The 14,739-nt window shown below is 47.0% G+C and overlaps 1 protein-coding gene across 1 annotated transcript; it reads left to right on the top strand.

Annotated features, from left to right (window-relative positions):
* Positions 1 to 4,999: 4,999 nt before the first annotated feature.
* PRMT5 (protein arginine methyltransferase 5) lies at positions 5,000 to 14,489 on the top strand. Its single transcript, XM_080926212.1, has 17 exons — positions 5,000 to 5,130; positions 5,736 to 5,854; positions 6,161 to 6,246; positions 6,791 to 6,925; positions 7,337 to 7,449; positions 7,582 to 7,631; positions 8,697 to 8,860; positions 9,743 to 9,904; positions 10,293 to 10,370; positions 10,466 to 10,524; positions 10,605 to 10,727; positions 10,815 to 10,990; positions 11,807 to 11,916; positions 12,130 to 12,223; positions 12,372 to 12,488; positions 12,777 to 12,841; positions 13,619 to 14,489. The coding sequence occupies exons 1-17, from the start codon at positions 5,021 to 5,023 to the stop codon at positions 13,769 to 13,771; spliced, it is 1,914 nt and encodes a 637-aa protein (XP_080782338.1). The 5' UTR covers positions 5,000 to 5,020; the 3' UTR covers positions 13,772 to 14,489.
* The last annotated feature ends 250 nt before the right edge of the window (positions 14,490 to 14,739 follow it).

Genomic DNA, 14,739 nt, shown 5'->3' on the forward strand with positions numbered 1-14,739 from the left:
GATTTCCATAGAACTTGGCACACAGCACATCACACCCAAGATTCCAGCTGGAGGATGGGGGAGGGGATCTCCAGGAGCTGGAGCCACTCTGTCTCAAAACTCAACACTTAGTGTCTTAGTCAGGGTTTCTATTCCTGCACAAACATCATGACCAAGAAGCAAGTTAGGGAGGAAGAGGTTTATTCAGCTTACACTTCCACATCGCTGTTTATCACCAAAGGAAGTCAGGACTGGAACTCAAGCAGGTCAGGAAGCAGAAGCTGATGCAGAGGCCATGGAGGGATGTTACTTACTGGCTTGCTCCCCCAGCCTTGCTCAGCTTTCTTATAGAACCCAGGTCTACCAGCCCAGGGATGGCACCACCCACAATGGGCTGGGCCCTCCCCTCTTGATCACTGGTTGAGAAAATGCCTTACAGCTGGATCTCATGGAGGCATTTCCTCAACTGAAGCTCCTTTCTTTGTGATAACTCCAGCTTGTGTCAAGTTGACACAAAACCAGCCAGTACACTTAGTAAATGTGATTTGTTGTTCTCATCGCATTTTAAAACATGTGCGTGTGCACGAGTGTGTGTGTGTGTGTGTGTGTGTGTAGGTCAGAGGTCAACTTGTACATTCTCTCCTACATGGGATCAAATTCATCACCTCAGGCTTGTTTGACAAAACCTTTTTTAAAAAATCAACTAACAAAAGGCTCCATTCGGATTGTGATTGAAGGCTGAGGACCCAGCTGGGCAGACAGAGTGTAAGGAACAGAGTTCAGATCCTTAGCACCCACACAAAAGCTGGGGTACAGCAGCCCGTCTGTGACCCTTGCACTGCAGAGACAGGAAACCCCCGTAACAACCCCATTCAGCAAAAGTCTGCACCTCAGTACAAGAAGTAGGGAGTGACTGCTGTAGACAGGTGGACGGCCTGTACCAACCTCTGCTCTTATAGATGTGTGTGTGTGTGTGTGTATGTGTGTGTGTGTGTGTGTGTGTGTGTGTGAGAGAGAGAGAGAGAGAGAGAGAGAGAGAGAGAGAGAGAAAGGAGACAGGGCGCAGGGTCTATAATGTAGCCCAGGATAGCCTTAAACTCAAGGCTATCCTTCCTTACGCTCCCGAGTGTCTTCCCAGTGCCCTGTCTCAAAAACAAGATATACATATATGTGTATATTTATGTATATCCAACATATGTATTAGGATATATATCCTACTATATATCTCCTTACATATGATTAATATATGTGACTATACATATTCATATATATATATATATATTAATACTGAGTCTTATTTTAATTTGGAATAAGCACTATTTGGTTGTGTTATATAATCACTCTAGCAATAGACCGATTTTTATTTATTCTAAATATTTCAGGAGTTTATATCCATAAGATAGAACTGCTCCAGAGCTTTTTTGGGTGCTGCTTTGGACAGATTTTTGATCCTGGCTGTGTTCCTGGCTCATACAGAAATTGAGGAGCTTTCTGTCTTTTTCTATGTTTAGAGCAGTCCCTGCTTCCTGTTTGTCTCGGCAGATTAATACCATATAATAGAGATGACAAGGAGGAGAATGCAAATCGGCACAGATTATTTTGCCTCAGTAACTCAGCCACTTTCAGAGCCAGAGGCAACCGTTGATTGTAAAGCAGCAATTTGGAGCAGTGGGAAGGTCAAGCGAGCCATTAAGTAGGTGTTGAAAGGGTGCTGCTGGCCAGGCTGCACTGAGGTGAGTGAAGGTGGGTCTCTCCCCAAGGCCAGTACAACAAGAAGAGAGCAGTTAAGACTGACAGGAGGTGTTTAAACAAAGCCAGTAAATGCAGTCAGGTGAAACTGAGCCCCGAGACAGAATGGGGGCAGCAGGGAGGGAAGGTTATCTGGGAGTGGGTACCCTTTCCCTCCCCTTCCCTTTCCTTCCCTCCCCTCCCCCCTCGAATCCCTTCCCTTTCCTCCCTCCTCTCCCTTTCCTCTTCCTCCTTCCCCTCCCCTCCGCCCCCCCCCCCTCATTAGCATCTACTGGAAATCTTACCTAGATTATTTGGCCGTTTTGCATGTCTGTCTTCATCCCATCAAAGGCTCCCAGCCTATCTCCCAGCCAACATCTGCAAGCTTCTGAAGTCAGGGGACAACTTTTGGGAGTTAGTTCTTTTCTTCCTCTTTGATGAAGGTTCTGGGTGCTTTACCCATGAGCCTCCTCCCTGGCCTGGGGCCTCTGGGTCTTTTCAGTGCTTTACCCTGACCTGTAGTTACATGGCGCTTGTTTGTTTGCTCCCCAGTGACTATGAAACGTTTGTAGAACAGGAGTAAGAGTGAGACCGAACTCCTAGGACCCGCTCAACATTGTGGTCCTGAGGTAGACAAAGCCATTTTTAATGAAGAGCAAAGACAACCCAGATGGAAGTTCAGCCCCATCCACATCCAGAAACCAGAGGTTCCACATACTCTAGAAAACTATTTTAACTAATGGAAATAACAGTCTTTCACAGACTTTTTCTTCATTCCCTCTCACCTATGGACCTTTAACAGACAATGGAGCAACCGCTCCCTTGCTATCAGGAGCAGAATCCCAGAAACAGTCCCCGACCCAGACAATTAGCTTCTCCAGAGGCTATGCCTAGCAAGCTCTCTGTGGGTGTGGTTTGCTGGGCACAGCCGAGGCAGAGAGAAAAATAAGCCTTCTTAACAAATGATTTTATCACTTAGATTGTGGACTGGGAACTTGCTTGCACTGACAACCACCCACAGAAAAGAGGAATTGCAAATAAATTATTCAGATAGGGCTCCCTATGGGAGAGGAACTGTATATGGTTCTCCTTTCCTGATGTATGGGCATGGGCCATATAGAGTGACTTCCTTCTAAAAGTATACTATGGAAAATTGTCAGTGGTGGACAAAGAAGAGATTATATATTGCTCAAACACGTGTTTGTGTGCGTGTATATGTCTGTCTGTCTGGGCTAGTTTCAAGAGATCTTCAAGTTTGAGCTTCCTAAGTTCAGTATATTATAAGTATACAGCCATGCATGACAGGAGAATTAGTGTATGATGGAGAAGTCTTGAGAAATTCCTTCCACCAGATGATGAAAGTCAACATTAATAGCCGTAAGTCCCGCTGATAGAATGTACCCTTGACACTATGTGATGACAATGGTAGGAGGAAGAGTGACCGTCTAAAGTTTGAGGCCAGACTGCACTGTAGGGTGAATTCTAAGCCAGCCTCAGATACAGAGGGAAACCCTGTGTCTGAAAATGACAGAGGAAAAAAGGGTAGGGGAAGGAAGGAAGAGAGAGGGAGAGAGGAAAACAGAAGGAAGGGGAGAGAAAGGAAGAGAAGGAAAAAAGAGGGAGGAACAGAGGTACCTAGGGAGAGAGAAACCAGCAGTTCATCTCTTACTGACTTTTCTAGTCTAATCATGAGAAAAACATGAGACACGTTCTAGCAGAAGGGCATCTTACAATATGTCTGACAAGCACTCATCAAAATTATCAATCATTAGAAACGAAGAACATCTGAGAAATAGTATCACATCATAGGAGCCTAAGGATACATACGACTAAATGTAATATATACATACTAAATGTAATATATATACTGCCTAAGGCGCTGGAGCAGCAAAGGGAAGGCAGTGGCACAAATGTGTCCTCAACACCCTGATGGTAGTTTTCTTAGCTGTCCCTCAGAACCCCTGATCTCATTAGTCAAGACTTCTCTTCTGGAAATGTGCAAACATTGTCTGGTTCAGGTCATTCAGTTTATACAACCCTCAATTACACAGCACTCTCTGGACAGCCAGTTCAGTATATCCGTCCCCAATCCGATTCTCCCTGACCGGTCCCACCGCAAGGACAAAGGATGGATGGCGTTCCTATTATTATTATTATTATTATTATTACTTATTAATATTTTCTCCTGGCTCCTTGCTAGTTAGTCCCTGAATTCTGTCAATGTGCTCTGTTGTGGTTATCCTGACTAGTTTTTGTTTTGTTTTTCCTTTTTTTAAATCAGAATCAGTCTGATACAAGGAGAAGAGGGAACTTCGGCTGAGAAAATAACTCTATCAGATTGGCTGGAGGGTCCTCACTCTCCGTGGGCTTGTTGCCTTCAGGAGTGTGTTTTCCATTTCCTTTCCTAGGTCCTTCCTTGCCTCTGTCATTTCCTTTACCTCGTTAAGAGTGGAAAATGTAGATTCTCCTGGGCCTTGGCCAAGCAGTTTCATGGTCCCTGGGCACTGTAATTTCTTTTCTCTGAGGGGTGCGCGCGGGAAGGTATTTATTTACATCTGTGTTTGAGACAGAATCACTAGGAATTAGTGAGTGACTTACTACAGTCTATTTTTAAAGTGTAGCATAAAAATGAGACAAAGCTCATTTTAATAGTTCATTCACCAAAAATTTCACGCTCAGAGTAACTTGATTATACAAGAAACAGCTTTGAAGGGAGGAATAAGAAAGGTCAGCATTAGATGGGTGCAAAATCGAACCAAGACCTGAAAACCACAATGTGAAGAGATAGCAGAGGATATAAACCGGTTGAAGGACAAGGAAAGAAAATGTTTTGAAGCAGCATGGAGACGAGTAAATTGGGAAGGGATGCAAATAAAGGAGTACCAGTCCCAACGAGCCAGCCAGGAGTCGAACCTGGAATCTTCTGATCCGTAGTCAGACGCGTTATCCATTGCGCCACTGGCCCGCAGACACTACGCCCTGGCCCAATAATAATACTTCAGGCTTATCCTGCAGGGTTGCATGGGACCTGTAGTCTCACTAGAGCGCTACAGATGGACTGGGCATTCTGGGAGATTGCAGAGCGTCAGCGATGGGAGCTTATCATTGGTAGAGCAGGTAGATGCCACGCCCACGTCGCTGTGCGGCCTGCGGATTGGTGAGAGCAGCGACTTGGTCCCTCCGCCTCCGCTCTGGAACTATAAAGACGCTCTGGTTGTTAAGGCGACTTGTCCCGCCTTCCGGGGACTGTTCTCCGCTTCGTGATTGGCTTCTAGTATCAAGGAATCCCGGCGTGGGCAGCGCGAGGGAAAAGATGGCGGCGATGGCAGTCGGAGGTGCTGGTTGTAGCCGCGTGTCCAGCGGGAGGGACCTGAATTGCGTTCCCGAAATAGCTGACACATTGGGTGCTGTGGCCAAGCAGGGGTGAGGGTCGGACTTCCTCCAGAGGAATGCGGGATCCAAATTTGGGGAACAAGGAGGGCAGACTAGTCCCCCGCAGGGGATGAGGGATTAAGACACCATTACTCCTTGAGTGGGGAAGACTTCGGCCCCAAGAACGAGAGGATGGAACTCTGGGGGGCGTGTGGCCACCGAATTCAAAAGTCAGGGGAGTTATAGGGTAAATTTAAAAAGGGATATACAGTAGGCCATGGATACTGGGATTGTTTTAAAGTAGAGAGAATTATAAGGAGGCAAGCGAGAGAAGAGGTTAATTTGGCTTGGGGAGGCATGGGCAATGTTGGCACAGGTCTAAATTTGACAGTCCTGGAAATCTAGTGAAGTCAGGGAAGAAAGAAAGCTACTTGGCTTGGATGTCCATTTCTCGTTCATCCTTTCATGACTGTGTTTTAGGAAGAAATGGATGCACTGTGTAGTGAGTGATGTGCTCCAAGATTGGCTGAACTCAGTAGCCCGTGGGGTGACTGATGGCTTTATGGAATTGTGCAAAATCAAGATATTTAGACGCAGTTGGTTGGATCTCTGGGCCCTTACTTTACATGATGATTCTGGGTCTGTCACGGTTGTAGGTTTGATTTCCTCTGCATGCCTGTCTTCCACCCGCGTTTCAAGAGGGAGTTCATTCAGGAACCTGCTAAGAATCGGCCTGGCCCCCAGACACGATCAGACCTACTGCTGTCAGGAAGGGGTAGGGACCATCCCTTGTGTCCCTTAATTATTAGAGGCAGTAATATCTTCCGCTTTATAGGACTTAATTTTCTTCCTCTGATTTGGTTATGTATTGGCTAGTCCCTATGACTTAGTTAACTCTTTTTATTCTTTCTAAAATTTGCCAACCCCCCCCCCCCCATCCTTCACCAGGCTATCCCTATATCAGAGAGGAAAGGTCTTGTTTTTCATCTCTACTCTTTATTCTCTGCTGAGAACTAGAAATTAAGCTAGAAAGTGCCAAACCCCATTGAGTCTTTGTCTTTTCTTGGGTGGGGGTGTACAGACTGGAATACGCTGATTGTGGGGAAGCTTTCTCCATGGATTCATCCAGACTCTAAAGTGGAGAAGATCCGAAGGAACTCCGAGGCGGTAAGACAGTTTAATTTCTCCATGGGGTCCCTTTAAAGGTTAGGCCTGATTTGGGTACTGTGGCAGCTATCTGCAATCTCAAGCATTTGGGAGGCTATTCCCACCCATATCAGGGAGATAGTGGGGGATTGAGAATTCCATGCCAGGAAAAGAAGAGGAAATAAACTAGTTCTGTGACTAAACTAGGTTAGGACAGTAACCTGGTAAACCAGAGTACAGTTGAAAGTGTCTGGATCTGTGTGTGATGGTTCACATCTATCTCAACAGGCAGATCTCCAACTCAGCAGATCGCTCAGTTCCTGGCCGGTTAGGGCTACGCTTCAAAAGAGGAAAAGTTTGGTTCTGTCTGAGTATGGCAGTTTAGAGCAGTAATCTCAGCACTCTGGAGAGCAAGTGAGGGCTGCCTCAGATTCAAAGTCAAGCCAAGTTATGCAGAGAATTCCAGAACAGCCTGGGCCACAATGTCAGCCAGTTTCTACTGTTCCCTACCCCGAAAGTATTTGGTTCTTAGCTCTTAATGTTTTTCTCTTGTCCTATGTTTCAGGCTATGTTACAGGAACTGAATTTTGGGGCATATCTGGGTCTTCCAGCTTTCCTGTTGCCCCTGAATCAGGAAGATAACACAAATCTGGCCAGAGTTCTGACCAACCACATCCACACTGGTCACCATTCTTCCATGGTATGAGTGTCCTTTCCTGCTGTGTGTCATGATAGCTGCACCTTTGCCTTCCTATGTCCAGTGCACTTGGCAGAATTGAAATGTCAGTACTGTTCCCCCCCGCCCCGTCTAAAAGTGGTATGCAGAGAGTTTTAGAACAATGTATATGGGGCTAGAGGTGGAACTCAGTAGGAGATCACTTGTCTAACATACGTGAGCCTCTGGGCTTGAGTCTTAGCACTATAAAACAAAATATAGAGAAGATACTTAATTATTTTTATTTAAAATAAAAGACAAGCTAGGTATTTGTACAAGGATATGTATGTAATTTTAAACACGTGCGATCACATTTAGAAAAGAATATAAAGGGGTTAACTTCTGGACCCAATGAGTTGGAAACAGCGTTTTAACTGGGTACTTGTTCATATGTAGTTCTGGATGAGGGTACCCTTGGTGGCCCCAGAGGACCTCAGAGATGATGTAATTGAGAATGCACCAATTACGCACACAGAGGAGTACAGTGGAGAAGAGAAGACATGGTTGTGGTATGTCTCTTTTTGCTGCTTTACCTGTGCAGGGTGGGGTGAGGACTATGGGGAGTTGGTGGGGAGTGTTTCTTGAGTTATATAAGCCGTATGCATTTGATAGGATCTTTCTTTGTTTCTGATTCTGGGCAGGTGGCATAACTTCCGGACTCTTTGTGACTATAGTAAGAGAATTGCAGTAGGTAAGTCACAGGTTCAGAGATACTAGTGGTCTCCTAGGAATGGGAATCTGCAGGCTGGGCGTGGTGACCCACCTACCACTTTTCATTCCAGAACTTGGAACAATAGTGAGTTCCAGGATAGCCAGGACTATGTAGACAGACCCTGTTTTAAAAAAAAGCCAAGCAGTGGTGGTGCGTGCCTTTAATCCCTGCCTTAGGAGGTAGAGGCAGGTAAGCCTCTGCAAGTTTGAGGCTTACGGATTGAGTTCCAGGGCAGTTAAGCCTATACAGAAAGACATTGTCTCCAACAAAAGTAAGACTCAGCAGTTTAGAAAGTTCCAGGGCAGTCGGGGTTACATAGAAAGACCATGGCTTAAAAAGAAAAAAAGAAAATTAGCAATTTCAGGGCTGGAGAGATGGCTCGGTGTGTAAGAGTGCTTGTTACTCTTATTTTTGAGGACCAAAATTGAGATACCAGGACTGAAGTTGGGTTGCTCACAACTGCATATTAACTCTATCTGCAGGAGTTCTGATGCCCTCTTCTGGCCTCCATGGGCACCTGCACACACATGGCACACACGTGGTATATGTGCACATGTACACAACACATACACATGAATAAAAATGAAAGTAAATCTTAAAAAAGGCTGGGGGTGTAACTCCGTTGGTAGAATGCTTGTTTGTTTAGATGCTTGAAGCCCCTAAGTAAGATTCATAGTACACATACAGTCATGTGATGGCACACACCTGCAATTCCAGTGCTGTGGAGACGGAGGCAGGAGGAGCAGAAGTTCACAGAAAGTTCAGTGCTATATTGGGTTACCTGAGACCCACTCTGAAAGTGAACCAGCTGGCCATTCTCCTCTCATGTATCTTTAATCCCTGAACATGGGCCACAAAGGAAGGTGGGTCTCTGACTTCTAGGCCATCCAAGACTACAGGGTGAGAACCTGTCTGAGAAAAGGAGAACAAAGTGTGTACGTGGTGTTTTGGCTGCTTTTCCTGTGCTCAACAGAAGGGAAAAAACACCCAGTAAAGCAGGTCTCCCTGCTCAGCAATAGGTGGTCTCTTTCTTCCTTTGTGTAGCTCTTGAAATTGGAGCTGACCTCCCATCTAATCACGTCATTGATCGCTGGCTTGGAGAGCCCATCAAAGCAGCCATTCTCCCCACCAGCATTTTCCTAACCAACAAGAAGGGGTTTCCTGTTCTTTCTAAGATGCAGCAGAGGCTGATCTTCCGGCTCCTCAAGGTGGGTGGCCCAGTGGCATCTTTCCCCAGAGAAGTTCTGGAGAAGGAACCAAACTTCACAAATTTGTTCCTACACAGAGTAAGAGACGGGTGTGGGGACACATCTTTCATCCTAGCACCTCCAGGCAGAGGCAAGCAGATCTTTTGATTCCAAGTCAGCCTGATTGTTCTGCCTGCCAGGCCTTGTTTATCTCAAAACAAATAGACAAACCAGAAGTTAAAAGTCCTTGTGTGTTGGGAGCATGAAGGTCCTTGGTTCCCCAGACTAACCGGGAAATGTCAAGCTCGTAGGAATGTCTTTTCAAAGGGAAGGAAGTTTTTTTCATTCAGAAACAAGAGACTTTGTGATTAACAGCCTGCTGATCTGTGTTATCTGAAGGACCCACTGCCTGGACTGGAGGTGTCTGTTATCCCAAATGACCTCTGCTCTTTGTATGACTAAGACCACCTGATCCTTAACCTAATCCATGTAGCCTGTCTTTTCGGAAGGAATACTGGGTACCTTGAGTTGAGTTTCCACGCAACTGTGCATCCTGCACCTCCCGCGCTGGGGATTGTATTACACCAGGGAACTTTCCACCAAATTGTATTGTCTTTAAACTGCCTGGCATCAGCCTAGATTAGGGTTCTCGTTCTCACCTTGTGGATTGTTTCCTGCTCCCATGACACCTGCAAGGACCCCCCTCACTTGTGACTCTTTGAGTCAGCATATGAGGACTTTATAAATTTATGGAAGCCCTATTTCTTTTTTTCTTTTTTGGTAGTGGGACAGATGCTGTACAGCTGTTGGTAAGGTTTTTATGCTGGGGCTTTTGGTTATAAACCGAAATGTCTGAGACACATGGCTTGTGGGCTGGCTCTCATGGTCTGACTTTTCTCACAGTTGGAAGTACAGTTCATCATCACGGGAACCAACCACCACTCAGAGAAGGAGTTCTGCTCCTACCTCCAGTACTTGGAATACTTGAGCCAAAATCGGCCTCCACCCAATGCCTATGAGCTCTTTGCCAAAGGCTACGAAGACTATCTTCAGTCCCCACTTCAGGTGAGAGAAGCGACCGTAGAGGTTATTCAGGAGTTTAGAGCACGGGCTTCTCCTCCTGAGGACCTGAGTTCGGTTCCCAGCACTCACGGCAGCTCATAGCCGTAACTCCAGTTCCAGAGGACCAGGCGCTCTCAGTCCTTCTCAGGCACTGCCGGCATGTGGTGTGCAGACATACACCGCAGGCAGAATATCCATGCAAACACATATTTTTAATTGAGAAAAAATCTTTAAAAGACACAATGATAATAATAATAATTGTAATAATAGCAAGAGATGGGTCAAGAAATCTCTTAAGAGTAGATGGTCCAGGGGAATCCTACCTAAATTCAGAAAGCAATGGGAACATTTTGATCAAATACTGGCCAACTTGTTCTGTCTCATTTGTCAGCCTCTGATGGACAATCTGGAATCTCAGACATACGAAGTGTTTGAAAAGGACCCCATCAAATACTCTCAGTATCAGCAGGTATAGTGTTGGCTTCAGGATGGCAAAGCACGGGGCCAGGGAAGGGTTGGTAAAGAAGGGGTCACAGCTGTAAGATTTTCTGTCTTTCCTCTTAGGCTATCTATAAATGTTTGCTAGACCGAGTACCGGAAGAAGAAAAGGAGACCAATGTCCAGTGAGTACTTTGTTTGTTCCCAGGAGTTGTATACCTGCTTCTCCATCTGCTCAGTTTGCCTGACTTTCCCCTCGTCTTAGGGTACTTATGGTGCTGGGTGCAGGCCGGGGTCCCCTAGTGAATGCGTCTCTCCGGGCAGCCAAGCAGGCTGAGCGGCGGATAAGGCTGTATGCTGTGGAGAAGAACCCCAATGCTGTGGTGACGTGAGTAGCCGCCTGCTTGCTGGGCAGCTTGTCCTGGGCCCCAGTTTCCAGCTGACGTCTTCCTCACTCTGTCGCCTCTCATTTCAGGCTAGAGAACTGGCAGTTTGAAGAATGGGGGAGCCAGGTGACAGTTGTCTCATCGGACATGCGGGAATGGGTGGCTCCAGAGAAGGCAGACATCATTGTCAGTGAGCTTCTGGGCTCCTTTGCCGACAACGAGCTGTCGCCCGAGTGTCTGGATGGAGCACAGCACTTCCTGAAAGGTTTGTCCATGTTGGGGATCATGGCTGCGAACTGCTGCTTGCTCGAGTACAAAGATCTACACATGGGTAGGCTAGAGATGCTCTGCCTAAGGTCTGTGGGCTCCAAACATAGCTCCAAACATACCTGAAACAAGGCTCTGGGTGTGACCTCTACCATGGGCAGAAAAATACCTTGGGCTTAATGTTCATTGGGAACTTTTATGGGGTATTGTGATCCTCACCAGGTTAGAGTGCAGTCAGAACTAGCCAAGTGATATTCAGCAACAGCAGGCTGTATATGTGATGTGGTCCCACAGGATTGTGTCAGCAGGGACCTCATAGTCATCTTAGTTTGTGTAACGACTGTCATTTTCTCCTGGTGATGTCCTGTATTTGGACAATTGGTACAGCCTGGGTTTTTTTTGTTTTTAAGATTTATTTATGAGTACACTGTAGCTGTCTTCAGACACACCAGAAAGGTGCATTGGATCCCATTACAGGTGGTTGTGAGCCACCATGTGGTTGCTGGGAATTGAACTCAGGACCTCAGGAAGAGCAGTCAGTGCTCTTAACCGCTGAGCCGTCTCTCCAGCCCTGCATTTTCTCTCTAATAGCCTAGAATTTGTTCTGTTGCTAAGTAGTGCATGGCTCTATGTTTTTGTTTTTTACCTTTAATCTATGGCTCTAATTTAGTAAGCGTGGAACTCCTATGACCCAGAATCCTGTCCCCTGCCATGTTCATAGCGACCTTGGCTTGCTTTGTTGTTGAGCCTTCAGCTGGTGCAAAAATGCCATTTCCCTCCTTCTGGGAACTGATCTGACCCTGTTGCTGTGCAGATGATGGTGTGAGCATCCCTGGAGAATATACCTCCTTCCTGGCTCCCATTTCTTCCTCAAAGCTGTACAACGAGGTCCGTGCCTGTCGGGAAAAGGACCGAGACCCCGAGGTAAAGAGCTGCTTTTCTAGAAGGAGGGACAATTCCTCAGTCTTATCTGTCTTCCTCTGAAGCCAGAGAGGTGTAAGAGGAGCTGGGATTGAAGACAGTGGCTGAAGGAAAGCGGTGTTTTGTTCCTTTGGTGCTGGAGCTCGAGCTTTCTCTGGGGGAAGTCGGTGCCTGTCTGTCTCTCTCCTGAAGCTGTTGCTTTCTCACCCTGGACAGGCACAGTTTGAGATGCCTTATGTGGTTCGGCTGCACAACTTCCACCAGCTTTCTGCTCCTCAGCCCTGTTTTACCTTCAGCCATCCCAACCGAGGTAGGTTCGTGCATGGCTGTTCTGACTAAGATGGCTGTGAGCTTCTCAAGTCTGGGTCTCTGGTCCTCTAGTCCTAGAACTTATGCAAGTTTGCCAAGTTGTTCAAGGATTTTGGCCCCTTGTCATCTATCCATGTCTTTCCTGACAGATCCCATGATTGACAACAACCGCTACTGTACCTTGGAGTTTCCTGTGGAGGTGAACACGGTGCTTCATGGCTTTGCAGGCTACTTTGAGACTGTGCTTTATCGGGACATCACTCTGAGTGAGTGTCTGGGACAGTGCATGAGCACATTATAGCATTGGTGACTTTGGTTCAGTTACATGTTCTTGGGGGCTGCTCCCCTCAGCTTTCTCTCTGGTTCCTCCATGGAACGTGTTGGCTGATACTAGTTGAGGTTTCTGCCAGTCCAGCACAGTAATCTAATGGGGAGTCCAGAGTCCAGGAATAGAGGTCTTTGATTCTTCATTTTATGACCACAGAACAGGCTCTTCTCAACGTAAGAAGAGGGAAAGTGGAGACCTCAAGGTTTCCATTACTTTGTCTCCACAGGTATCCGCCCAGAGACTCACTCTCCTGGGATGTTCTCGTGGTTCCCCATCTTCTTCCCCATTAAGGTAGGAGTCACCTCTAAGATGGTAGGTCGAGGGATATCCAGTGGTATCCTGCTCCTGTTCCTCAGCTAGTTGGTTGTGACCCATGTTCTGTTCTGTCACTTGCTCTGCGGTCCTGGTTGGGGCTACCCAAGTAAGCTACCTGGCCTCTCCACATCTCCAACCACTCTTTACCTGAGGAGGGACGACTTTTTACTGCTGAATTTGAATTTGCTTTTTTATCTAAGCCCCTAACTACCTTCCTACTGCCCTTAGGTGAGAATCTGGCACCTTGTTGGCTTGGTGGATTTTCCTGCCTCCCAGCTGCTGTCTCCAGCTCTTAGCCCCCTCTGCTTTGCCTGTGAGGTTCTGTGCTCATAGCTCCACCCTGCTGACTGATCTAGGTTTCCTGGAATATCTCTACCATCTGACTGTTTTCCTGCCCTCCTAGAATAGGCTGGTTTCCTCCTAAGCACTTTCATGGCTCCCTGGATACACGCAGTGTCCACATGTCATTATTCACTGTCCTGGGTTCCATATTTTGACAGAGTAGATAAGTTTTATGAGAGTCAGATATTTTGTTGTATTTATCTTTTGTTGTTTGGTTTTGAGGAAGGGTTTGGGATTATAGCTCTAAGGTGACTTTGAATTCCTGATCCTCCTGCCTCAGCCTCCTGAGTGTTACATTATAGGTTTGTATCCCATACTCGGCTGTTTATTATCTAATCTCTGTCTATCCTACCAATATTACCAAGTGTAGTTCCTCAGCTTAACCCCGCCCTTGTGTCTTTCCTGTTACAGCAGCCCATCACGGTGCACGAAGGCCAGAACATCTGTGTGCGCTTCTGGCGCTGCAGCAACTCTAAGAAGGTGTGGTACGAGTGGGCGGTCACAGCACCCGTCTGCTCCTCCATCCACAACCCTACCGGCCGCTCCTACACCATTGGCCTCTAGCCCTGCACTGTGTCAGAGCCTTGGAAGCAGCTCTGAGTTCTCTTCCTACAGCACAGAAGGTGCAGAACATCTGTTGGTTCAGTTCATCTGAGACCCTCACCTGCCAGCGAGGAACGATTCAGTCTGCTTTCCTGCCTTATGTCATGGTGGCCAAGGGGTAGGCATTCCAGGACTGCCAAGCATGCTGGTGCACAGCTTTTATCCCAGCACTCCAGAGGCAGAGGCAGGCAAATTTCAAAAGTTCAAGGCCAGCCTGGTCTACCTAGCAAGTTTTAGGCTACCTAGGGCTACTTAGTGAGATCCTGTCTCCAAAAAGAAAAAAGAAAAGAAAAAAATTACCAGACACAAGCCAGCAGAAATCTTCAAAAGCCTCTGGCTAGGGCATGAGGACTCAGTAGCACTGGATGAAGCGGCATCAGCAGGTGCTCAGCCTCCAGAGCTTCCCAGGGGTCAGGAGAAAAGGCAAAGGCCGTGGAAGAGCCCCAGAGTGTGCAGGAGCACTCGCGGCCTTCCCCTTGCCTTACTCTGTTGTTTGGATGGTTTTGTGTCAGAAGGAAACACAAATAAAGAGAAGTTATGGCCTCTGCGTTCCCCTGCTGCTGCTGCCTGTTCCTACACCTCATTCAGTCCCGGCATGCTGGGGGCTGTGCTTTCATCTTACCTGAGACCCATGGAGACCTAAGAAGCTGGGGATGTTCAGAAGTAGAGCACGAGATGCTCAGTGGTGACCTGTGAGGTTCTGAGTTGTGCTCATGTTGTATCCCGTCCCTGCGTGTCAAGCCCTCCACCCCCAGGACCTCAGGATGTGTGCTTATTCTGTATGGTCTGTTATGTCCATTTGTCTTTCTCTAGGAGAGAGACACCTTGGGGATGAGCAGAGCGTGCGAGCTTCTGCCTTCCTTAGATGGGTTGCCAGGCATCTCCAGTAAAATCAGAGTAATTAGTCCAGTTGTCCATTTTGCAGAAGG

The sequence above is a fragment of the Micromys minutus genome, assembly GCF_963924665.1.
Source record: "Micromys minutus genome assembly, chromosome: 12".
In the NCBI taxonomy this organism is placed as follows: domain Eukaryota; kingdom Metazoa; phylum Chordata; class Mammalia; order Rodentia; family Muridae; genus Micromys; species Micromys minutus.

What these genes read in the sequence shown, in the direction of transcription:
- PRMT5 (XM_080926212.1), top strand. Translation starts at nt 5,021, where the DNA reads ATGGCGGCGATGGCAGTCGGAGGTGCTGGTTGTAGCCGCGTGTCCAGC. An exon ending in TGATCTTCCGGCTCCTCAAG is followed by an intron (nt 8,861 to 9,742) that starts GTGGGTGGCCCA and finishes CTTTTCTCACAG; the next exon opens with TTGGAAGTACAGTTCATCAT. An exon ending in TTATCGGGACATCACTCTGA is followed by an intron (nt 12,489 to 12,776) that starts GTGAGTGTCTGG and finishes TTGTCTCCACAG; the next exon opens with GTATCCGCCCAGAGACTCAC.